This window comes from Falco naumanni, chromosome 7 (assembly GCF_017639655.2).
Source record: "Falco naumanni isolate bFalNau1 chromosome 7, bFalNau1.pat, whole genome shotgun sequence".
NCBI lineage: Eukaryota > Metazoa > Chordata > Aves > Falconiformes > Falconidae > Falco > Falco naumanni.
Window position 1 is genome coordinate 14260497 of NC_054060.1, and position 25823 is coordinate 14286319.

The window sequence follows — 25823 nt, forward strand, 5'->3', positions numbered from 1 at the left end:
ATATACCCTTATGCCCTGAAATGGATTTTCTCAGTTTTTCTATTGCTCTATAAAATAGCCTTTGTTTTATTTTTAGTAGGATTTTGTATTTTGCAATTTTATTACCTGCATGTTCTGGGACCACAGAATGAATACAGTGAGAATACAAATGTATGTAAGAATCAATAATCCACCAAAAAAAAAAAAAAGCAACAGTTGAGTTTATGGACTATATGTATTCAGCAGGAGAAAACATTCACTTTGAGACTCTAATGACTATATGTATCAATATTCTTCCTATATTTTTATAGTTAAGGTAACAATATATTTTGTCTACTGAGTTAGTAAATTCAACCCTATATGACCCATTCAGGTCTTCTCCCGTCTCTCACATATTTCTCTTGATTAGGTATTTGTTGTGGTATTTTAAAAGGCAAAAATACACTTAAACTGTTTCAAGATTCTGATAGATACTGCAAAGATGTCTTGATAGTTAGAGGATGAAATGATAATAGATAATAGCCGAGAAACATCTCTGAAAAGCTCACATCACAAGGCGAGCCTTTTTGCATCCGAGACGCTATCAGATTTTTTCCTGAGGTAGCCTGTAGCCTTTTATATGCAACCTACAGACTAATATGAACATACATCCTTAAGGTACAGGTAACAGTCATCCAAGTTCATCTAGTTATTATCAGGAGGGTCAGATCCCAGGCTCTGAAGGTTTGGGTTCAATTCTTGCTTAGCTACCTACCCTTTGCTCACCTTTGGGTGTTAAAAGCCCCCATTCCTCTTTTCATAACACAACATAATACATGCCTTCCTCAGTCTTTTCCTTGCCTTATTTATTTAAATTATGAGTTCTGTGGAGCAAGATTGTGTTTTAATATGCAAACGTTGATATTTCTAGCTCAAAGCACTCTGATCTTTCTATGTCTCTCTATGTGTACAAATATAATCCAAGAAATAGCAACAAAAATACCTATTTTTCATTCTTTTGAAAACACATTATTTCTATATATTGAAAAGCACCCAAAATGTGCCATTCCAATCCTAATTAATAAATAGAACTCTCTAGCTATCCTTCTTTCTTCCTGTCCCATCTATACCTTTCTAAAATGAATCACATTGAAAAAAGTATTTGTTTTCCTTCCATTTATAGCAAAACAAATGCTTCAAAGGGACTGGTCAAATTTCTTCCCATTTCCAGAGCTACATTACTAATGTAGGGGGAGGGAATCCACACAAAGACGTGTGCAGTTTTTCCTGAAAATTTCGCATTGTAGAGGCAAAGCACATGCCAGATGATAAAGATTGAGTAACTGGGAAAATCAGACATTGGAACATCTACCAAGAGCTGTTTGTGGCAGTATGTACTTACTGTCATTAACCCTCCCACGAGGTCACTTGTATGTGGATCCTCATCTTTTGTCCCCAGTTGTGGAGAGTACAGTTCAGTGGTTCTTAAAATCTCCAAAGCCCGGTCTAAAGCTTCTGCAACTGGCATGGGACTGCTTTCTTGTGCAGCATTGATGATGTTTATTACCTAGGTTAGCATTAGACACGTTTATGAATTTAGAAGTGATTTAAGAAAGCACAGAGACACTCATCAATTACTATGGAAAACTCACAGCGAATATATGAGATCTACAACTTTAATCCACATGTGGGAGAATCAAAATGAAAAGGATATTGATAAACCACTGATGTTTGCTACTGCCTAGGAACAAGATTGTGGCCTTAAGGACAGCAGTCTTATTAATGACTTTCCTGTACAATGCACAGCCTCAAAATGTCTCTGAATGGATTTAATACGACCTTCTCCCATTTGCATCTCTCAGTTTATTAAAGAGCTGATTCTTGCCAAATCCTTGAATGGTTTCAGAAGGCAGTTTACAATGCATAAGAAAGAAGGAAGAACTCCAGTCCCTCCTTCAAATTGGCAAAAGTCCTTAAAAAGAGTCGCGTAATGGCTAACCACATGGAGGGCACTCTGCTAAGCAGGCTTGGGAGAACTTTGCTCAGAGCATCTGGGTTTTTGGAGCTCTACCAGTAGGCAGGTGGAACGGGGTGAAAAGTTGCACCAGAGGCCAGCAGTGCCTTCCTCCTCAGTGTGGATGCTGTACTGGAGCCTTGTGCCCAGTATTCTAGTGCAGCACGAGCGACAACAGCTAGTCACAGTGCACATTACCTTGGTGATGGGTGCTTCAATAGTCATGGAATGTACCCTGGCCATAGAAGAGCGCCGCCTTTGTGAGCTGCCTGTGTGGAAAACAAAGCAGAATTTGTATCCTGGTTTCAGCGACAAGGCACGACACCAGGATTCAGCCAAGAAATCTTCATTCATTTTCTGAGCTTCTTACCCTGCTGTGCCCTTCAAAGGCAATCTATTGCAGAATGCAGACACATGCTTGTTATGCTGGGGACACAAAAGTGCAAAGAGATGCATGCTGAACCACTGATATCCCCGACTAGACATAAGCAGCTGTAACAGTCTGGCAAAATCATGGCTTTGTTTTTTTATTTTAACTAATTAAAATGTTCAATTAAAAACTCAGTTAAAAGACCATACACGTGAATAAACTGGCAGGCACAGGTAGCTATTGCACTGAAGTTATTACAGGATATATCTACTTTTTCTGCCTGATGCAACATGACAAGTCATAATGAGTCAGCTTCCAAGCTGAGGTAAATCAGTGAAGCTCCTTTGAAGTGAAGATAGCTATGCCAAATTAAAACAGCAGAGGTTCTGGCTTACTATTCATTGGAAATTGAACAACAAATGTTTTCTATCAATTAGCAATTTTGGTTCTGTAAAGAAAAGGCCAAGATGGAAATTTTCTGGATAATTATGTTGTGCTACCTATAAAATGCAGACACATCCCTGTTACTCTGTGCTGAGCAGCTCTTAAGAAGAAGAATGAATGCTATTTTTGCTACACTGCAGCATGATTGTATTCTTACTGCCACAGACCTACTTCCCTGTTTCACTACTGTATACTGCCTAGGCTGTAATGATGTATGCTTCAACAAAATCTTGTAAGTATCAGCAACAGTTTTGAATATGTGACTCATCTATCAAGTCTGGGGTGATCTAGTGGAGCAAAATACAACACAGTGAAAAGAAAACAAAACTCATTAAAATTTTTTTTCGTATTTTTATCCAGAGAAGAGGTAAGAAATGTAATAATTTGTTAGGTTTAGAGTTTGCCATTTGTACTTGAAAGTATCTGTGCTGAATCTCATGACGTCTTCCATGCAGGACGGTGGACCATAGCCAGCCACTCTCCACTGGTTCAAAAAAAGACTCAGTAGTTCAAGAGAAGAAAATGGGGCTATGATAAACATAAAGTTGTTCATGAATTGATGACTTGCAACTTTATTCATGTGTGTGTATGTGTGTATATGCACATATATACTTACCTTTATTTGTATATGTATGCATGTATGCACATAAAAATCTGAATATATATAAAAGTCAGAAAAATCTACTTGTTTAACATACCGTCACTCCCTCGTGATGTTGTGGATCTGACATCTAGTGATCCTTTCCTCGTGTCTTTGTGTCTGCACGTCTGAGTATCTGTGGAGAAAATTATACCGTACAATGACATTAATTTGTGCCCGAGATGTACATTAAAGGAACTGAAACTCAGAGAAAGCCTGATAGCAGCTGAGTAACATTTACTGCACTGCTTCAGCAGATGACAGCCAATGAAATCTGCTTTTTAAACTGTCACCCAATTCTGCTTCATGAACCCAGTCATGGTCTCTGGTAGAACGTGCCCAAGTGTTTTTGCAGAAGGGATCTAAAAGTGTGAAGGGAAAGTTCCTCTCTTGACAGAGTGACACAACTGGAGTTGTGAATACAATTTGTGGAACACACCCGAGTTCATTCAGGTAACAACTGCCACAAAGAACCCGGGGACCAAAGCAGAGTACATGCTAGCAACGTAGGCAATATATCCCAGGTCCCTCACTGACTCCAACAGATACAACCTGTGCTACCAAGGTGACAGTTAACAAGAACCTGCAGCATGGATGCCAAGGATGTCTTCATTAAGGTGTTGATACATGGGGTAAGGGTGAATGGTAGTGTTGGTCATCCTCATTTCCACCCACATGCAAATACCCCACAATACAGTTAAAAGCAAACATACACAACACTAGCTACAGACCACCCACAGCAACATGATGACTAGACAGCATCCTTCTCATTTCTGATTTTGTCATAGGGATCCACTACCTACAACTGAACTGTGACGCTGAATCCAGCAATACCACGATACCAACCTGGGGCCCTATTACTGCATTTTCCAGGGTGGGTTGCTTTATATCACTTGTAAAACAAACGAGGTAGGTGGAGAGGGCTTGTATTTGTTTTCCCGCCTTTTAAGCTGGATTCCCAGCTTATCACTAGCTAAACAGTACTGTTCAGACTGTCCTGTGCAACTGTGGTTCTCAGTCAGATGACTAACAACTGGTTTTATTCCTTCTCCAGGTATGTTCTCCACTTACTAGGACAGAAAAGATGTGTCATACCTGTCTGAGATTCAGCCTGAATACATTCACATGTCTTCTCCACCTACAATTTAGTATGAGAAACCCAGTTAGTCAGAACTTTCCTATTGTTTTGTAATATTTAGGACTCAAACTAAAGCAAGCATAGCATTATTTTCACTTACCTTATTGTTGTCATTGCACAGTCTACTAATTGACACATAGTGTCTAATCTTTCTGTAGGCAAAAAACAGTGTGTTAATTCCCATCCAAACCTCAGCTCTAATTCAGTGCTGATACACAAAATGGTTAAGAGCAACAAATTAATATAGGACAAATCCTGTTCTGGCAGGAAGGCTCAAGTGGGAATGGAAAAAATTCTATAGTTCTTCATGTGATGGGGAATACAAAATGGAAGCATCTTTTGCAAAGATTGTCTCTTCCTGCTTCCTTCCCCCGCCCCAGCTTCTTCTGGGTTACTGTTGGATGTTTCAGATATGATATAAATGCAAAACACGCAACAGTGCAGTCCAACAATCAAAACCTTCAACATGATTTAGGGATAGAGCAATCAAACTGAAAACTACACCCTTAATTACCAGAAAGCTTTCTATGCCAGCTTCAAATGGGCTTACATTGTTCTGTAAGTAGCAATGTATGTAATACATACTTGTCTTACAAGTTTGGCATCTTAAGCTGAAAATATGTTTTCACTCTATTGATGGACAGTAGAGAACATGAATTACTTCCAGGGATGAAATCAACCCAAACCACTTTTTTTTTAGGAAGTAACTGCACGAAGAGGCTGCATTTGGCCTTTCCTTCATGAAGATACACCTTCGTAAACAACCGTCTCAGCCAAGTCTGGAATATAATGTGCTGTGCTTTTAATTAATGTTCCATGTTGCCTTAGAGGCCTTTGAAACTACTCCTGCATGCAACCTCATCCACTTTCTTTCCCAATATAGTATAGAAGGGCTCATCATAAATGTACCAATAACTAACACATAGCTGTGCGCTCCAAATGCTCCACTTGGGGACCAGGCAGAAGTTACACAAAAATCAAGACATGCTTGAATTTTGACCAGGATCAAAGCACACGGTGACCTCATCACATAAAGACACTCGGCAGCAGCCATGAGTAGGTGAGCACGGAAGGACATAGTACAGGTGCACAGTGGAACAGGATGTAGGTCCTGGTGGTCCCAACACAATGCACAGAAAGAGAGGAGGGTGCACTTGCACTTCAGAGAGTATTCGAAGAGTCAGAGTCACAAATAAGCACATCTAGATTTTTGAGTCCTTTTTGGGGAGAATTAGGAGAACTTCGCTTTCCCTGCACAGAGCACGTAAAGTTGATTATGCCCCAAGGAATTAAATGCAGAGGTCTGAGGCTCCCTTTCTTGTGTAATCATAGACTTATAGAGCCACTTAGGTTGGAAAAGACCTTTAAGATCATCAAGTCCAACCACTAACCCAGGACGGCCAAGCCCACCACTAAACCATGTCCCTGAGCACTGCATCTGTGTTTTTTAAACACTCCCAGGCACGGTGATTCCACCTCACCCCCGGGCAGCCTGTGCCAGTGCCTGACCACCCTTCCAGCGAAGACATTTTTCCTAATCTCCAATCTAAGCCTCCCCTGGTGCAACTTGAGGCCGGTTCCTCTTGTCCTGTCACTTGTGACCTGGGGGAAGAGACCGACCCCCCTCGCTGCAGCCCCTTGCAGCAGCTGTGGGGAGCGATGAGGTCCCCCCTGAGCCCCTTCTTCTCCAGGCTGAACCCCCCCAGGTCCCTCAACTGCTCCTTCGTACTCAGTAACAGAATAATCCAGTACCTGCTGAAATCAGCTGGACTCCAAACTGAGCCCTGATTTAGACCTAAATCACAGCTTTAGCTTTCATACTTACCCTCCCTGTCCAATGACAGGTAGTATCTTCACATTTTGTTGTATGCTATCTCCGTTTTTCTTTTTCGCATAGTACATTCCTTGCCATTCCTGAAAGATGAATTCAAGTGGAAGGAAGCTCAGATAAAACAGGAAGAGAAGCTGTAGCTTCATACCTTTTTTCATTGAAACCCGTCTTACAATGCAAAACCAGCCAGGACTGCTTAAACCCTGCTTACCCCCAAACTTCTCCTTACAACTAACCTGCAGGTCACCGTGTTGCTGCCAACGCACAGAGAAGTTCCCGAGGGGCAGCCTGCCCTGCCGTGCCCCAGGACCACGCACCGCAAGGCTGGGACTGCCCCACTGACCTGCCTGCCCTTCTCCCCGACTGCACTGACCTCCCCTGGGCAGGAACATTGAGGAGAAACCACTACGCTGACCTGTCCGCCTGCACCCGTGGACTGCACCATCCCTCCTGCAGCCTTGGGAAGTCTTATCACCAGTTAACATTAAATATATCTGTGACTAAAAGTGCTTTGGTATCCTAGCACATTTACTTTCCACACATCAGTTCAGTCTCAAAAAGTGGCAGAGATTTATCTTTTTTTTTTTTTTAAAAGCAAAAAAGCCTAGTAAAATAGCTATGGGGTTCTGCCTCGCATCTGCTGACCTGTCCTCTAAAACCACCCTGGTTTCAGGTTCATATATAAGTAGACAATTTCTGAAGCATCAGATTGTGACTGCCAGTATCATCATTTTTTGATAAAATTCTTAAATGGGGGGAAAAAAGACAGGGTGGTAAGGAATTTTTCATTTTGCAGTAAGAAGTCTTTTTTTTTTTTTTTTTACTCTGGAAATGAGACATCTGTTTCTAGCACAGAGCCTCATTTTCTCTTTCAACAGGACTCAGGGAAGTGTCCCTTCTCCCTTGTTCAAGACATGCTTTTAAATAAAATACCATTAAAACAACTGCTTTTGTAATTTAGAGATTTTAAATCCAGAAGGCGTCACTCTCACCAACCAGCTCCCCGCAGCAGACCCCCCCCGCGCTGTGCAGGACATCTCTGGTGCTGGCACACACAGACACAGCTGCACGGGGCTCCAGCGCACACCGGGCACGAGCCCCTTCCTCACCTGCTGCCCCTTCCCAATCCCCTCACCACGCTGCTGTTGCTTCCAAATTGTGCTGCAACTACCACAGCAAAGACACATACCACGACACTGACGGACCTCCCTGGGTCCCCCCTTGCGTGTGGTGCCTGGACTGCGGTTGCCCCCCTCACAGGGCTATTTAGGAAAATTCAGGGAAAGCAAAATCTGGGAACCCTGAGTCTCCCCCTTGCAGTTCTGGCAGCAGCACAGAGGCCAGTAACCTTCCAACAGAGCCACTCTTTTGTAACCTGGCAGCCGACAAGATTTACAATCTCGCCTAGACATTTCCATCCCTAGAATTGCTAGTGGTAGTCTTTTTTTAACAGATGCGTATTTTGAGCTGGGCATCTAATAAATATCAAGTGATTAATAAATAATTGATTCCGTATTGCATATTTACTTAATTCAAAGTACCCATGCCAACTGCTGTCTTTCAGTTGAGTTCAACAGACTGAAGATCGGATTGCACAAACATATGTGAAAATACCTTCATGAAGCACATGATACATATTTATTTATGTTAGACTGACAGATCTTGCAGTCAAGCAGGCCAAAGCACAGGTACAGAGAGAACAGTTTTGCATTTATGTTGATGGAGCCAGCAAATAAAGACTCCAGCCCACAGAGAGCTGCACGGTGACAGGCTGTGCAGAAAAAAATAGGAAAGGCTTTTCCAAAGATCTGTGGGAGAAAAGAACTGTGCATAACAATTTGTGAAGTGAGCATAATATCTTCTCCTGTGAGCTGCGTGAGGAATACAAATGAATATAAAGCAAACATCACAAAATCCAATGCTCTCATGATTAGAAGTATGCATATCAATAGTTTCCTGACAACCAGGATGAGGCACAGATAAGTAACTGATCTCTGACCCACGTAATAAACCCAGAATATGCACAAAAGGGTGAAGTCATAAGGTACAGATTGGATAATTTCTGCATCGAAAGTGCATCCTTTTCAAGACAGGTTATTCACTAATGAGTTCTTCTTAGTCAACAGATTGATTTTTTTTACCTCGTGATTTTCTAAAACCTGTGAAACTGTAGTTGGAAATGTGTGAGGAAAAAGGTCAGCAGAATTCTGAGAAATAGGAGGTCCAAGCCAAACTCCTGCTGGTAGGTAACGTTCTCCTAGGGATGTTACTTAAATATATTTTAAGAATACCATATGCTCTCTCACAGAGCCTCTGTCAGCAATCCAACAGAGAAGAGCTACTTCACAAGACATGCTGTCAGTCAAGCGCATCGTTACAGCTACATTGCAGCCACACAAGTACAGTGATCGGTCACCTCTGCATGGCCTGGCATGCTGGCATCCAATGCAAAGTGAAAACCATACACAGGAAAAAAACACGTTTTGACTCTTTAATAGAATCAACGCTGAGGTTTCCAACTTCATCAGGGCAGCCATGGCAGGCATCTATCCGCTGAGCACTCCTACATGCGCAGCAATCCAGCCTTCCTTTCAGACTGGGGCTTCTTGCACTAGACAGCCAAGTTCAGCAAGCTACTTGTAGACAACAAACCAAAATAAACACAAGATGTCATGAAAACAATCTCACAGAAAGTAAGGCTGAGTTAGGAAGGAATAGCCGTAGCCCTTTATCATGGACTTGTGATCGCTCTCCCACCTCCTTTGTAAAGACAGCCGTCTTGCAAGTAATTCCCAAGGAGTGAAAGGAACTCCATGTCTTGCCTGATTTATCGATAGCTATCCACTTCCCAAAAATCAAAACTAAGATAGAGCTTTGTGTCCAACTGCAGTGATCAGAGGCTGCAAGAGTTCTAGTCAGAATTGCACATTTCATCTTAATGGATGTAATCTGAACCACGACACAGAAGAATGAAGAAAATACACTTGTTTTTTAACTCATCAAGGATGGATGGATGAAAATGCCTTTCAATAATGCTGGCTTCTTGCAAATTACAGCCAGCTGTAGCAACCAAAAATGAACTTCCAGAGATATATTTTTTTTGCTGAGAGAAACAATATCCTGACCCAAGAATCCCTATGTACCATGCAATTAGCAATTTTTGTGTTTAATGCCTATGAACTTTTGTTTGAATATACTGAACTTGCTCACAGGGCTGTTTGTCAGCACGAGAGGGCAAATGCTCCAAGACATTTCATCTTCCTAAATTCCATTTAAAGACTAGATGTAGATTTTATACAGCTTGCATTTTTCTAAAGATCAGAAGATGTTGCTTTCTATTATTTCTGTTACATTTCCACGTTTCTTCAAAACAGAACAACCAAACATGTTGACAGAAAAATATCACAGTAGTAGACAGTTGGCTTTTTTAGTATGCTATAACCTACAGTAGCCAATATATAGCCTCGTATAATGGGAAGCAGGCCTTTAAATTCAGGATCTAAAGAAATCACAAGCCTGAAAACAACATACAGACTATGTCAGAATGATCCAGACACAAGTTAGGCACCTCTGAAAATGCTGTAACATCTTGACACAAATGATTCCAAACTAAAGCACCTTCAAAAGGCTGCAGTACATCAAAGGTTGCTCCACACAGTTAACTTCTACTCAAAAAACTTCCTGTAAGAATTGAATTTGCAATTAACTTTTCTTCTAATAGATAAATGTAAGGCTACATTGACTACATACTATAAAATGTTTCAAAGGAAGATACAAAAACCATGAAACCAGAATATATCCACCTAAAACAGCTTAAGCTGTTCCAGACAGGTTTAAATAAGCAGTATTTCATTATCCCTCACAGTTGGAAGTCCTAGAGCCAGGAATAAAATAAGTGCAAGGAAAGAGATGGATTAGGGTTAGATTTCTATCATTCGTACAGTAAAATATATTTTCGTTATTTAAGAAATTTTTATCAGCAAACTATAATATTAAGAATTAGATCACTTCAGGTCTTGAGAACTGACATGTCTAATGTATTTGAATCGTAACTTAACAAATACTCCCTCCTAACATCAGTTTAGTACTACACAGATTTACTGGAATAATTTCAGTCAGGCAACAGAAGTGCGGAGCACCATAATCCAAGCTATTGTCTACTGCTGGGATGCCTTCCAAAAGGCCAATACTTGTAGAAATGCGAGACACGCTCTTGTTGAAATGCACATGCAACCTGCATCCAGCTAGAACGCAGCTTTTGTTGATGAATACTTGTGTTAGTACCCTGATTTACAGAGTGTGACTCATCACAGTTTTGCATCGGTGCTTTTGCATCACTGCCTAGATACACGGAGCGCCATGATTCATTTTAGCATCTCCCTGCTCTGTGTCAGCAACATGCTGCTTCCCCACGGCCAGTCAGTATGACCCACCTTGCTATCCTGACTCAGGCTTGAGCACAGGCCACGATGCATCTACAAACAGACCAATTCCCACATCTCTGTGCAATCTCCATGACCTTCTTATCATCAGGTACTATGACATGTTCAATGACAACAGAAGCATTTACAACTCACTGTCAAAATGCAAATGAAAGCTCCTAGATGAATCATCACACTACAGCCACAACAGTCCCACAGGACTATCATGGACCTACCAAGCAAACAGTAATGTCTCTCCGCAATGACCTCCCTTGATGCTAGCTGCACTTCCTCCTGCAACATCTTGGCACAACAACCATTCCTAATGGAAATCCGTTAGATAGCTCCCACGTCATTAGAGAATAAAAGGTATTGGCAGCTGACAGCTGACCCTGCCTATCACTCTCAAGTGATACTGCAAATGTCTCTTCTGACATTTTTACATTCTGAATTTTCAAATCAGCTTCCACATTCCATGCCGAAATACTTCAGCATGGTTCTTTTCTCATTTACATTACACTGGATAACATGTGCATGCATCTTACTTCTTTTCAGTAATTCCCACACCTTTTGCCACATACAGCATATATTATAAAGAAACACAGCAAGTCACTTATTTTTGTAAGACATGTACCTCTTCCAAGCAAGAAAAGAGAAAGAAGCCCTTAAAAAATGAGCATTTTTTACTTCCTCTTCTTGTTTGAGTAAGAAAGCTGCATATGGTATGTGTTTGTGAAGCTTCAAGTTACATCATGTGTCATCCCTGGACCATAATAGCTTTTACAGGTAGCAAATGATAAGTGATACAATGCCATTACTCACCTTTCCTATCTTTATGCAGGAATTAATAGTATCTAGGAAATCAGCTTTTTTTTCATTTATAGGCACTTCTGTTAATTCCTTTTCTATTAGTTCACCTATTTGATAGCCCATCATTGTTTCAAAAGCAGGATTGACGTACTGTGAAATAAAAACAAACAAAAACCCATTCAACAGAATACTTAAAGCACAACAGAATCCCTTTTTCTTCAGTTTGCTAAACCAAGGGATCTCTTTCCCAGCCTTAAATAAATCTCCACGTGTACTGCTCCTGAGAAAGATGCCTACATTTTTTCCTTTGTGAAGCAAAACAGGAATGTCCATGCTACAAGACTTGCACAGAGTGTATCCATGTGAACAAAGAGAGGGAAATTATGGAAACAGCTGAGTATTACATATCCACAGAGTTTAGACGGACAATCAATTCCTGAAAAATGAGCTCACTCAGTTCTCAAATCTATAAACCTCAAACCTACCACAGGGTTCCTAAAAATCACAAACTAGATGGTGGGACACCCCAGGACTATTAACCTTATCTATCGACAAATTCATCACCTTATTGTGCGTAAGGGCCAGCCATCACTATTCCCCCATCCAGGCAAATCCCAGCCATGCAGACTAGAAGTGGAATCTAATAAAACAGCTTCCTCTCTGAACTGAATGTTGCATTTCGCTGCCATTTTGTGGCCCTTGCCCAACAAAATGGAAGATTGGTACCCATAGCCCACCCCTTCATGACCTTCTCGCTAGCCAAGTTACAGACACATGTCATAACAGCATCTGAATGCCTCACAACTTACAATGTCTCAGTATAAAAGAAATTAAAAGGGTGCTACTGGATGCTCTCTGCTTCTAGAGGTTCCTTCCAAAGGGCTTTCCCTATGTGAGTGAGAAAGCCCTGCCTGCTGGAGCTCCAAGACTCTTGCACACGTTGGTTCTCTCATATTCTAGGGCTGCCAGCAGAGGGACAAAATATGGTCTGGAAATACATATTTACAACAACTTCAGGATGTGTTCTGTTATTTTTGTAAAAGGGATGAAAAAGGCACATCCTCCTTCAATGAAACTGCCATTGTCAAGATTTGGGTCAAGAGGGTACAATTTATATGCATGTTATAATTCCCAGAGGCTCAAACTCAGACTCTTTACTGATAATAAAATCACTACTCACTGCCTTTCGTAGCTAGGGACGGAACTAATGTCCTTATAAGGATCATGTTTTCAAGACTGAAAACCTAAGTATAATTTCTTTTCCCTTTTTAAAAGAAATTTCTAAGAGAGGATTACATTCAAAAACGATTCCAATGCATCAAACAGTATCCATTTCAGAAGAAAAAAAAAAAATCAAAAAAAGCTTTATTTAACTAGAACATCAATTAGATTTACTTTTCAGGAGCATCAAATTAACGTACAATATTTCTGGAAAAGAATGTATATAAGCCAGTGGCTACATTCATTCATGATATAAAAGCATAATTATAAAAGAAAACCCCAAGAGAGCAAATCCTTATTCATTCAGAAACAACAATTTCCCTTAAAATGGACTTGATTTATGCAAGGTGTTTTAAATCAAGAAAATGCTACTCTGCAGCTAACCTTACTCCAACCATTTTAGAACCATTAAGTTAGGTTAGATTCTTGTACTGTAAGGAAGAGTAAATGTAATCATGGATAAAATAAAACACAGTCAGCCCACAGAACAATTTTCTGTACTTATAAAAGTAACTGGAACAAACCTGTATGACATGGTCTTCACTTGTGATCTCAATGGCTTCTTGACTTTTCTCTAATGCCGTAAATAACGAATTACATGCCCTGGAGACAAAAAAAAAAGGCATCTGATTAAATTTAATCCATGTAATTCTTAATTGTATATGACAATAAGGTATTGCAACTCCATAGTGAATGAAGCTGTACTTTAATGATTAACATATTTTCTTCAGCTAACTGAAATTCTATAATTAACTATGGTACAGTAAAATAAATACTCCTTTAAGGATGTGGCTGAATTGGCATTGTTTTGGTTGATAATGTTTTTGGTAACATTACCTTAGTTTGAATTGTGCCTGCACCTGTCCAAATTCCAGCTGAATCAACTCATTGTAACAGGCCATTATATTAGAATTTTCTACATATCTCTGCAAATAAAAGGTTAGAAATATTTCATTAATACACATTTCCATACTCAAGGGTATGAAGTTCTGTTTTCTTTTGCTTGATAAAGAACTAAAAAGGAGTAGATATGCCAAAAATGAACATGTTGTAACACAAGCAACATGAGAAGATTATTTTTTGGGACTAGTAAAATTCTTCAGGTTACTGCATTTCGTAAAGGTGACAGATCATCGTTGCAATGAGGTTGAAACAATCTGTTTATTCTCTGTGATTGTCAGCAGGATCAATATATTAAAACATCTACTTTAATGAAGTTATATGCTTTCATGCTACTTATTTAAAGTAACAGTGAAAAAATTACGTTGTGTCTCAAGTCATCAAAATTTGAGATTATTATCAGTTTCCAATTGCTGATACCCCAAAATTGCATGCACAGAAGGACGCAAAACCTCCTGACATACATACCTGCCATTGGATACAATTATTCAACCTGGGGCTTGTACAGCAATGACCTCAGTATCTTTGATTTATTTTTTTTTTTAAACATCTCATATTTACCAAGTGTGAGCCTGAATGTTAAATCTTCATTCATACTAAACTGCCACAGACATTGACAGTTCAGGAGGGAGGACTGATTATTAGACATAAGCCACCACATCAAGGCTGCTGAACAAAATTTTCTATACTTTGCCATTAGCCCATCTCCAAGGCTCTGATGCATAAATAATTCAGAACCGCTGTCAGGTTACTTATCTGCCCAGTGGAATGGCTCTGTATATCTAAGCACCGTTATTTTCAGGCTCTAGCGTTTCCTGTACTGGGACCTTACAACAAATAAGCAAACAGGTGCAAATGGATTGTGCTGGGAGAGCAAAATAATCTGGTGAGCATGCAACCAAATACTCTTGAATCACACTGTAAATCATGTACCTTTTTGTTACATTGTCAGCTTAATGCAATGAGGAATCCACTTAAGTGACGCACTAATAAGCACCTTTTCTGCTTAACTGGAATCGTTGCCAAGGAACAGATTCAATGTAATACTTTTCAGGTGCCTCCAAACAATAGATAATACCACTTGGCAGTGTCTGAAGCCTGTTTACAGATGCGAATCGACATTTGATAGAAGAGATTTCCCACAGCACGTTCTGTGGTTCATTGCAAGCTGCTCTCTGGCTCTGCTACCGTCACTAGTCAATTTTGTCAGTGTCAACTTCACAAGCAGAGCATCATATACCTACTCTGAAATACATGCATAAAGTAGAAAAGTCTCAGCACTTCTAACATTCCCGAGAATGTCCACCTGCTTAGTCAGAATTATTCTAATTCTACTGGTGTATGGGAGTTCAGAGTTTCAATACATGTATAAGAATAAGCAGCATGAACAACATTTACAGGTTGGATTACTGACACAAACGCTCACTGACGGCCAAACTTCTGCATAGTTTCTTGCATGACAATTTTGAAACGTCACAGCAACCTAGAGGAGTATAACACATACACACCCTTGTGAAGCCAGCAGAGATCAGGGGCAATATTGATGACTCTTCACGATCAGCATGCCTTTTAAAGAAGGATGACAAAGTCAGAGATTATTTCTGCAATCAACTGAGACCCAGTTTCACAAGCCATTGACATACCTGTACCCCAGATGTCACACTAAAGCCTAACGTGGCTAGATCCTTACAGGATCTATGAATACAACACGGTGTTTGTGGGTTTTATAAGCTTTCATCTTTGACATGAATAAGCCAAAATTTTATTTTCCTTTTTGTATGTAATGAGCTGCTTACATCACAAAAAAATAATGCTTCAAGAATAAAAATTAGCTGTTGTTGGAGTATTTCTTTTTTGGTACTGGATTCTTTGTTGTTTATGCTGTCCTTAGTCAAAGATGCACTTGGATATCTACATGGCCGAAGTTTTAAGAAATTACTTGTCATCTAGGTGTACCAGATCTTAGGTGGGCCACTCAAGATGCCTGAATGAGGATTGATTTTATGGTGTTGCCTAGCCAGTGCCTTCTAGCAGGTCACTTTGGGAGGATGTACTCCTAAAAATTATATATCTGAATAATTTTTAAAAATTTGGCTATACTAACTGTTAAAAGATACTCAGCATATTTGAATGTATGGCTGGAATTTGGAAGAAAGGCCATTACATTAAGTTTCTGTAAATGAGCAGATGGAAGCTGGTCAGGTTTAGCAGATGGCACAATGGCTTTTATTTATATGTGAAATTTTGGATCTCATGGCACCTCTTTGCTTACTGTCCACTTGTTTCTTATGCATGAGAAGAGAATGATGCCTGCTAAAGTACACAGTTTGCCCAAGATTAAGCAGAGAGAGAAGGACAGCTGACAGAAAAATTTCCCTGTTACCAGTTATCTGGTAATGCTCCCTCCCAGAAGCACAAAGACAGGCATTCTGCAGGGGAAAAATAACCCAAAACACAACAAAAAGAAAAAACAATAAACTGAATGGCAGGAAAATGAAGATTATCCTCCGTATGTTACTGGCTAAATGTCAGGCTTCTTCACAAGCATGCTTCTTGCAGCAAGAAAGGAAAACTGTGAAAGTTCTCTGTCTGTGAAATTCTAAATGGTGACTCCAGAACGTTTGTGTTTAGCACATGGGAGCTTGACACAGCCAGCTCAGCCCCAATGGAAGGCAAACTGGTTTCTGAAGTTTTCTGTAGACAGGGACACTAGACACATCTGAAAAGTTTGAGAACTCAGGCTTCTGAGATACCGTCACTGCGAGGGACTATTATTGTGTCCCAATGCACGATGCGAACATTTTGAAAAGACAAAAATGAACTGCAGGGAAAAAAAACTTTTGAGCAACTTCCTAATTGTGAGTCAGCAAGCCCAGCTTCCAAGCTCTCCTACGTTGCAAAAGAAGCTTCTGTCCCACAGAACCACAGGTGTCTTTCTCTCTGATATACATGAAACAGCTCTTGAATCACTATTTACTCTTTTGCTCCTTTTTTTCCTCTTTTGTGTTAGTTTGATGAGTGACAATTCTGATTGTAGAAGCAATGGTTACCATAGGCAGAAGACTGACATAAAAACATGGAAAATTATAATCAGAATGGAATCCCTTGAAATGTTTAACTGGGGTCTTTTGTTCACTAGAGATGGTGGTGGCAAATGGGTTTTTTAATAGGAAATTTCAACACCTCAGAATCACTTCCCAGTATAAATATTTTCTGAGAAGTGGACACTCCCTAAATTTTACTCTGAGGAAATTATCTTCCATTTATTTCATTTCAGATTAAATATATTGCTTTCTTTTTTTTTTTTACTGTTAAATTATTTTATTATATAGAAGTAATGTTTTCAGAGAGAAGAGTAGGAAAAAAATACATGCAGTGCTTTACTGAGATGTCATAATATAGTCTATTTTACTTTTAAAATTTCTATGATCAGATGCTACTTTGTAGTGATCAAATTGTTCTGTATCTTTTTTTGTAATTCAGCAGATCTCCTGTTTGTGCTGTGATTAATCAGACTGAAAGATGGATCAAGAAAAGTTAAAAATACAGATCTATAAGGCAGTTCCACAGTTCTGTACATCATGTTGCAGAGGTTGTTTGAAATATACTCCCACAGCCTGCAACGATGAGGAGATGGGAAAAAACAAAACCCAAAGTCAAAACTCTTTAGTAAAAACTAGAAATCAAAAATCCTGTCCCAATCCTATAGTCAAGGATGGTAAAAACTGTATGGTATAACACATTACCACTAGCACAGTAAGAAGTTCTAATTTAAGTTTTTTAATGTAGCATTTACTTTTACAATTATAATAATTACATTTTCTTTAACACATGTGAAAGTAAAGACACAAGTATTTACCTTTGTACTACACCAATAATGACTGTATTTTCCGAGGGTTTTGTTCTTCTGATAGACCTTTAAATGAAAAGCAAATCATTTAACATTTGTTTAAGTTCACATTTCAGAAAACTTGATTTTACAGAACCTTCACACAGTACTTTTCTTAAAGTCTTTCTTTTAAAGGGTTTAACAACAAAACAAAAATCAAATCCTGAGCCTGCTGGATGACTAAGAAAGGAGAATTAGTTTAGCAATATCTGTGAGTCCATGAAAAAAAAACCAACAAGAGACACAGAGAATGTAGATTAACCTAAATCTCACATACTCTCAGGGGGGAAATAGCAAAATAATTTTCCTCTCTGAAACAGCACAGAACAGACTTGTCTGCAGGACTTCGCTTCACTCATTTAAGGAACATTTTACTTTATTCTGAGACAGAACGGGAAAAATGTAACACGGGGAACACTGCTGATACCTAGCCTTTGCCTGACAAAGATCTTATCTAGTTACTGTAGTTTAGCAAGAAGGGCCTTTGTCCCAGTGCCCTGAACCCACCACACTCACCCAGGGTACATAACCTGACCCCACCACCCCCACCCCTCAGACTGCCATTTAGTCTAGACACATTCCCAAAGGGTATTTCACTGGAAAGTCACTGAAGCGAGGCACCACTGCCTGTCAAGTCTCTGTGGGGACACTCAAAAGGCAAGCCCTTTCCCCCTTTTTTCATACTTTGCAGTTTGTAGAAGTATTTTTGGACTTAGTTTGCAACTTTGCTCTTCATAACAGATTTTCAAGTGTTGTAGATACAGAAACGTGCACACAAAATATTTCCTATCCACATCTGGAGTTACTCAACAGCAAGTGGTATTTCAAAAAATGAACACTAATGCTCAGAACGCTAATGAAGTGAATGCATTCATTACATTGCTTGGTGGCACAAGCTATCTTCACAGTTAATTTGATGTGCAAACAACGAACCAGGTATTTGGAAAAAAAAAACCCACAACCGTAAACCAAACCAAACCAGTTCACTATGGCAAGAAATATGTACACTGTGGCTCCAAGCCAGTTTAAGCTCCAGATACCCTAGCACACAACCAAAAATGCTGCAGCTGTAAGATGTAAAGCACTGAGGTAACAGTATTTGATGCTGCCAATGGACACCTGTCCAAAAAACCCCCAATATTTGACCAATTTTATAAAAGGGTCATATAAAAGCAAAGAAAACTTTGATGATGTGTCAGCTATATAGTTAAGCATTGATTACACTGAAATGTTGCTTACCTGCATAATGCTTCTGCATCAAAGTATCTGGAATGTCTATGGTCAATAATGATAATGTCATGATGTTTATCAAGAAAACATTCTAGTGCAGATTCAGGTGTCCTGGCAATATTACACCGAAATCCAGCTTTCTCACATGCCCAACGGAACCCGTTACTCTGGTCATCTTCTTTGGCAAATACTAAAAGTACCTGAGTTAAAGACAGTGAATCATTACAAACATCTTACATGTATAGTAGATTCTGTGATTTTTGCCTGTTCTTAACATGTTTTGTAAAGCCACTTCCAAGGCTTAATCCATTGTTTCTAACCGAATTGCTTTCTACAGACTATTGCTTTTCATAATTGTCTGTATACAGAGGTGTTTCAAGTGGATAAAACTTGTGTGCCAGAGCCATTTATATCCACATGGGATGAACAAGGCCGGGAAGTGGCTCTCTCATCATTAGTTACAAAGAGAGCTTGGGCAATCAGTTGAGACTAGATACATGTATTTCAGGCAGTGTACGTGCTATAACAGCGAGTCTACTTTTCTTCACTGAAATTGCCTCGTATACAACTATTTTCTTGGATTCTATTTTTCTTGCCAGATGATATTCCAGAAAAAAAAAAAAAAAGTCATGGTTCACCCTGTGTGAATTGGTATTTACCAGTGCTTCAATGGCATGATGAAAAACGTGCCTTCCTTTTCATCTCATTCTAGCTCCCCACGGCACTGGATGCAGCCCACTCTGCAGGGTTTCTGCAAACTGCAGATAGGCTGCTTGAGATGAACTCATGCGAGACTGGAATCACAGGCAGTACCTCTGCATATGAAGTATGTCCCCACGCGACTCCTAAGCAAAGCTTGCCGTGGGATTTGTAACACAGAAGGAGATTACCGTGGCTGAAATCCAGAACTGGGAGTCAGATCTGTGAGCCACTATCAGCTCTGTCCTAACATTAGGTAATTGCCAATAATATTAACCTTTCTGAGCCTTTTTAATACCAATACAATGCCTACATACTACAAGTATGATAAGGCCCAATTCCTTCTAAAATGTATTTCAAATTCTACGATTGAATATGGTACAGAAGATAAACACAAAGCCTGCTAAGACTCTCACTGATGTGATTGTGCTTTGTATCAGGATAATGTTTTGCAGAAGAAAACTTCTTTTGCTTGAAAGAACACACAGAATGGCAGACTATAGTTCTGTGTTAATGTTGATTTTGTGGATGACTCAGTATATGCAGCCTTTTGGGAAAGATGGATAACTAAACCAGCATTTGGGCTATTGTCTCAAGACACCAATCTTCCAGTAATTTACTCAAACCACACTTAAGATGTATGTTTTGGTCAGAAAATAATGTGGAGCATGTGTAACTTGCACCACATCCCAGTGCCCTTTATCTTCTGGGTGATTTTAGGAATTCCAGTGCTGGTTACACTTTGGACCAAGTTGGTGAAATGTCTACCAGTAAATCTTAACATTTCTGTGTAGTACATACTTTTGTAAGAATGAAGGACTTTGTACTCATTTAGTTCAGATTCCTTTTATAGCAACCTGCAAAACTGTTTTGCAAAAACATGCCATAGTTTGGGCTATATTTAGTGAAGTTAATCTGTAACACTTAAGAATGGTTTTCAGCAATAGCACAGAAAAGCAGCAGATCAGAGCTGTATGATGGACTCTGGCACAAATGTGGTGTTGTCTAACTTCTCCTTCCCTCATGCCTGCCAGCTATATTACCAGGACAAATTGGTATAATTTTAGAGTGGCCTGTGACTGGACAAAAGCAATACAAACATTAAGAACAATAAAAGAGGCAGAAATAGTCAAGGAATGTTTCTGATTTATACTTAGGGAACAGCTGGATGAGGCTGTCCTAAGATCTGATGTTTGGTGATATTACTGTCTGTTCTGATAACAGGTCCGGAAGATGTTGAACTGCAGTTCTTGAAGACAGATATTTCCAAATTATCAAGTCCAAATTACTTCCACCCAGGAGTTTTGTAATTACTGACTGAGGAACATCTTGGATTATTAATGGTTCTGTATGCCTTGGGATACAAGAGAGTTTTCAGAGGAATTCCAAAGGAGTCCTGTATCTGCAAACCTCATGCACATCCCAGACAAAATAAGGGGACAACTGACAAATGACCTTCATTAATAAAGACATAAAAGAGGATGAATTAATGCCAGTCAACAATGAATAACAAAAAACCATACATTGCCAAGCTCACTTCCTATATTGTGTGATGATATTGCAACTTTGGTTGACGCTAGTAATAATGCTGGTGGAATAGACCTCGACAGGACATTTGGCTTAGTACCATTTTGATGAGATTTTGATTAAGAATTGACTACCAGTAGAATACAAAACAAGGCACACATTAAATTGATTACAAGCAAACTGATAGCACAAAGAACTACAGATACCTCTATTTTTATGAGCGGAGAGATGGCCGGAGCAAAGAGTTAGACAGGATTTTTAGGATACACATAGAATGCCGGGATAAAAATGTCTGTTAGGTGCACGTAAACACTTGACAAAAATGCTCTGTGAAGATCTCTATCCCCCAAAAATTCTAGTCATGAATTTTAAGCTAACATCTGTGATGTTTTAGAAATTAAGACTTCGGTTTGAACTGTTGTATTACCTGAAGTTGATCTTGATGAAGTCTCATAGGGCCAAACTGCACATCCGTTACTGGTGCCTAGAAGAAATAAGAAAGGATCTTATTAATACATATACACCTAGGTAAGAAGAAAAATTAGCACTGTTAGAGAACACATTTCTTATTTACCACTGTCTCACAGATATATTGCTATCATTATGAGGCTTCTTCATGATGGTCTTATTCTGCTTTTGTAAATTTATATGCTAAGCTGCATTAACACAGTTAGAAATCAACAAGCTATTCTTCAAGTATTTTTTTTACTGTTACTTTAAACATAGAGTAATGGATTGTCATGAAAGTTTGCTAGACAGACTTATTTTTCTGTATCCTCTGTATCACTTCAGCTGTTCTGCAAAACACGGAAGTGTTTAAAAATTGCTTTTTTTTAAAGTGCAAGAAAGCACTACACCTCCAGGAGAAAGGCCAAAATATGTATGTAACTCTGCTCTTCGAATTTCCCATGTAAGAGGTGCCCAGGAGTTCTATGCAAACACACTGACTTCATTTCTCCAAGAGCGTTTTGGTGCATTCCGTCCTTCCCACCCAGCCCCTCCAGGGAAGGTTTCAGCACCGATATTTGTACTTGACAAAGCACATATTCAGCATGCAACTTTGCTTTGAAAAACCCTGGAAAAAAGCTGTCATATGTCATGCTTTCTGCATGCCAGCGCTCCCCACATTAGATTCTGTTCAAGTAACACTGGCAAACAGTGTAGCTTAGGATGCACAAACTGAGCTGGGATCCTTCCTTCTCACGTGTCACTTCAAGGAATGGAGGTCAATGACCAGAAGTGATGTTTATCGCAACTGTTTCTCTTTGATACAATTAATCATTAATCAAGCTTGAACATGAATGACTCTTCAATTGGTATGGGATGGACTTTCTAAAGTAGTTAAACACACGAATACAGAGGGAGACTCTAATAGGATTACGCAGGTTAGGTTCTTTGGGAATTCCCATGAGGCGAGTATCTGCACTTTCATGTGCTTAAATACTTTTCCCCTCTTGTCCCAGAAATGAAAACTAAAAAGCAGGAATAACAATGCTCCCGATTCAAAACAGGAAACAGAGTCCAACCAATGGTCCTTGGACTTTACATAGACTCTTCAAAGGTAACCGGAGTAAAAAAGCAAAAGAAAATCAATTTTGGCAACGCAGTAAACGGAAGACATCTCTTGATTCATATGTACAAAGAAACGATCTGTTGAGCACAAAGGTGGCTTTTTTACATTGCTGTTTTTCAAAGTAAAACCACACTTGAAGATCAGAGTTATTGCTTTGCAGCCTAGACTTCTTCTAATAAGTAATTTTAAAGAATCATCAGCACACCCCACAGATAAATCTTTTAGAATTGCATGCTCCATTCTTTCTATGACCTTGCTGCTCCATTGCTCAGCCCTCAGTTTTTCTCACGTGTGATTTTATTTATTCATCAACTTGGAAGCCATTGCTGCAACATTAAATAAGCAAGAAACATGACTCAACGTAAAACAGCAACGTAGTGTCTGCAAAAACAAGCCAGGAACCAGTGTTTGCGTATGTTATTTAAGGGGGTCTTTAAAAGGTCATGTCAAAATGACATGGAGGGGTTTCAGATTTACTCTCATCCTGGTCAGATCAGCTTAGTTTAAGTACGCTTCAGTATGTTTTTTTCTAATTTTGAGATCAAAAACATCTCTTCAGTTGAAAAAATCAAGCTGCTTTATTCTCCTTTGTGGCATATCATCCAGTTATTCAAAATCTGCACTAGAAAATAGCAAATACATATGCTGATAATGCACATAGCAGAAGGGAATCCAGCTCTTTGCACCAGTGTTACTGGTTTTGCAGCACTGACAGTAGTAACTACTTGTCCCAAATCAGTAAGATCAGCAGAAATGCCTGAAGGACACAGAGGGAGTGTATCTATTGAGTAAAAGATGCCTTTTTTACAGTCACTTCTCTGACCATAACCACACTTCAAATTAAATTTTGAAACATTTGTTTTTGTACACTCCAGCTGCCAGCATAAAGCAGCAAGTGTTTCCAGTTTCACCAAGAGATGGGCCTGAGCTGCAAGGTTCAGATCCAGAGCTGAACTTCACTGGTGTTTGGGGGTATGTAAAACCCCATCCATCAGGCCAGTGTACCCCTGGACTACCAGTCCCAGTCCAAGGGGAATTTTAACAAATGAGATCAACCCAGTATTGCCAGTTACTGCTTTTCTGATGCTTCTTTCCTTTAAAAAGGTTGCGAATGAACAGCCATCAAAGCATTTAAAGGACTGAGCCTGAAATCACTTTTCTGCCAGCAACCTGTGGCCATTTCTAGACTGAAAATTCCTGTCTATGCACCATTTAAGCTTAAGTTACAAGCACTGCCCAAATGAGATAAACTGTCTGGCTACACGTTAACTTGCTGTCCTGAGTAGAAGAAAAACCCTGGTCTGCATCTCAGCTGGAAAATTTTTGTGAACTCCAGTTAATTCTTAATCCTGTTGAAATCTGTGCAAGTAACTTGACTAATCATTTCAACTTTTTGTGTGCTGCTAGTAGCGCTGAGAAGTGACATGCGATTAAGTACTGTGTCAAAAATCAAGGCGTCAGCAAGGATTAGCCGAAACTCTCAACTATCGGTGAACTAAATGAGCTTTAAGAATACCTCTAACGCCACAAGCTTATAACAAAACCAAACCCAGCCAAAGCTCACATGTATAGTAACTGCACAAACACATCTTCATTCACTCACACCTTTTGCTACTTCTTCCCTGAAGTTTCTTTCCTACTCGAAAAACAAACCCCCAAGTATATTTTCAGACTGACAAATGTGACTTATGCACGTGAGAGCCTTCCAGGCAGGCACAAACCTGCAAGAAAGCGTATGAGAAGACAGAGAGGTAGAACTAGTTGTAGGTTCCTGGAACTGACGGTGATAGAGCTGGGTCCCTTGCCAAAGAGCTGCTGATGCAAACTTCACGAGTAAGTACAGCGTATGTGACTGTGCAAGACTTGAGTCCAGGATGCTTTCAGCACGATGACTATGAATGTAAGTCTTTTGAAAATTCTTCCTTGGCCAAACAACCTTAGAGGCCATCCTATAACTTGGAGACAGGGACCAAACCGAACAGACGGTAGGAAGGGGTCCTGCTGCAGATTTCTGACGCTGTAGCCTGTCCTCATTGCAGCAGGGCTCATGGTCTCAAAGACATCTAAACGCCAGAATAGTTTACAACAGTAACTAATTCTCAGGCTGTTGAAAATGCAAACCTTTTGGGCTCATCTGTGCTACTGCAACTTCCACAATAGCTGCAGCTTAGTTTCTCGAGGTTTGAGGAGCGAGAGATGCCTGTAATAGCAGGCTGCAGGTCAGCAGCTACTAGTTAGCTTTAATTGCAGACAGCAGCTTGGTTACTGCAGCAGCGAGTGTTTACACCCTCTGCTTAGAGACAGAGCAGATAATCAACTCCAGACTAGTTTAAATGCTTACGCACAGCAGTTGAAGCCATTTTATATCCTCTGATCTGCTAACTACTGCTGGTAGTACTTACTTTCCCCCAAATTTGCCTTTCTTATTTGAACACTGTATTTTCTGTCCTGTCAAAGGAGGCCTAGCCCCGGCACAAAGTGAGATGTGTCCCAGGCAATGGGCATTACCCACCCATACGATAGCTGGCAGGGGGGGTTATCTTCTACCGACTGCGCTGTGCAGCTTGACACTAGCTAGAAATGATCTGCATGTTGTAGCATCTACAATGCAAACATCGAAATTGCTGATTGAAATACTTCATGTTTCCAATGTCCATAGAAAAGTGAATGTTTGGCAAATAAAAACAACTGAAATAAGCTTTAAAAAGACAGACCCCAACAACTGTGACTGATCTGATTAAAGCACAACAAACTCAATGTTGACCTGATATAACCTGGTAAAGTATTTCTCGCTATGAGTCACTCTTTGCCTTTCACCAGAACTGAATCTACAGGAATGGTCTGTTCATGGTTGCTGGGTTGTTTTTATTTTTCTTCCTACAGCTAGAAAAACTTGAAATGAACTTTCTCAATGAATAAATGTAGAAAGGAATAAAGAGTGGAAATAAAGCCAGCCTGATCCACACGCTCCCTATGGTGATAAACTGCCTGGTTGGCATGTGGGACACTTCAAAGCAGCCCACAGGTCTCCTATTTGCTAGAGGTCTCATATCTTGGCTTTCTCCAAAATGCCTCTCTTACCATGGGAGAGGAGAGCAAACCTCTTAAAAGGGCAGAGTCAGCCCCCAAAAAATCCTTTGGATATTAACTGCCATGCA

The 25823-nt window shown here is 39.8% G+C and overlaps 1 protein-coding gene across 14 annotated transcripts in view; it reads right to left on the reverse strand.

The window, feature by feature from the left end:
* Nucleotides 1–25823, reverse strand: part of PDE8A (phosphodiesterase 8A) — a 140937-nt gene that overhangs the window by 27417 nt on the left and 87697 nt on the right. For all 14 annotated transcript variants that reach the window (XM_040600736.1, XM_040600734.1, XM_040600737.1 and 11 more), the window contains 13 exons: nt 21520–21576; nt 18876–19066; nt 17607–17663; nt 15256–15313; nt 13685–13773; nt 13372–13450; nt 11639–11776; nt 6390–6478; nt 4665–4716; nt 4522–4564; nt 3485–3562; nt 2171–2241; nt 1361–1525 (listed from right to left, as the gene is read on the reverse strand). In XM_040600736.1, the coding sequence (XP_040456670.1) occupies nt 1361–1525; nt 2171–2241; nt 3485–3562; nt 4522–4564; nt 4665–4716; nt 6390–6478; nt 11639–11776; nt 13372–13450; nt 13685–13773; nt 15256–15313; nt 17607–17663; nt 18876–19066; nt 21520–21576 (1167 nt within the window). The remainder of the gene's footprint in view (nt 1–1360; nt 1526–2170; nt 2242–3484; nt 3563–4521; nt 4565–4664; nt 4717–6389; nt 6479–11638; nt 11777–13371; nt 13451–13684; nt 13774–15255; nt 15314–17606; nt 17664–18875; nt 19067–21519; nt 21577–25823) is intronic.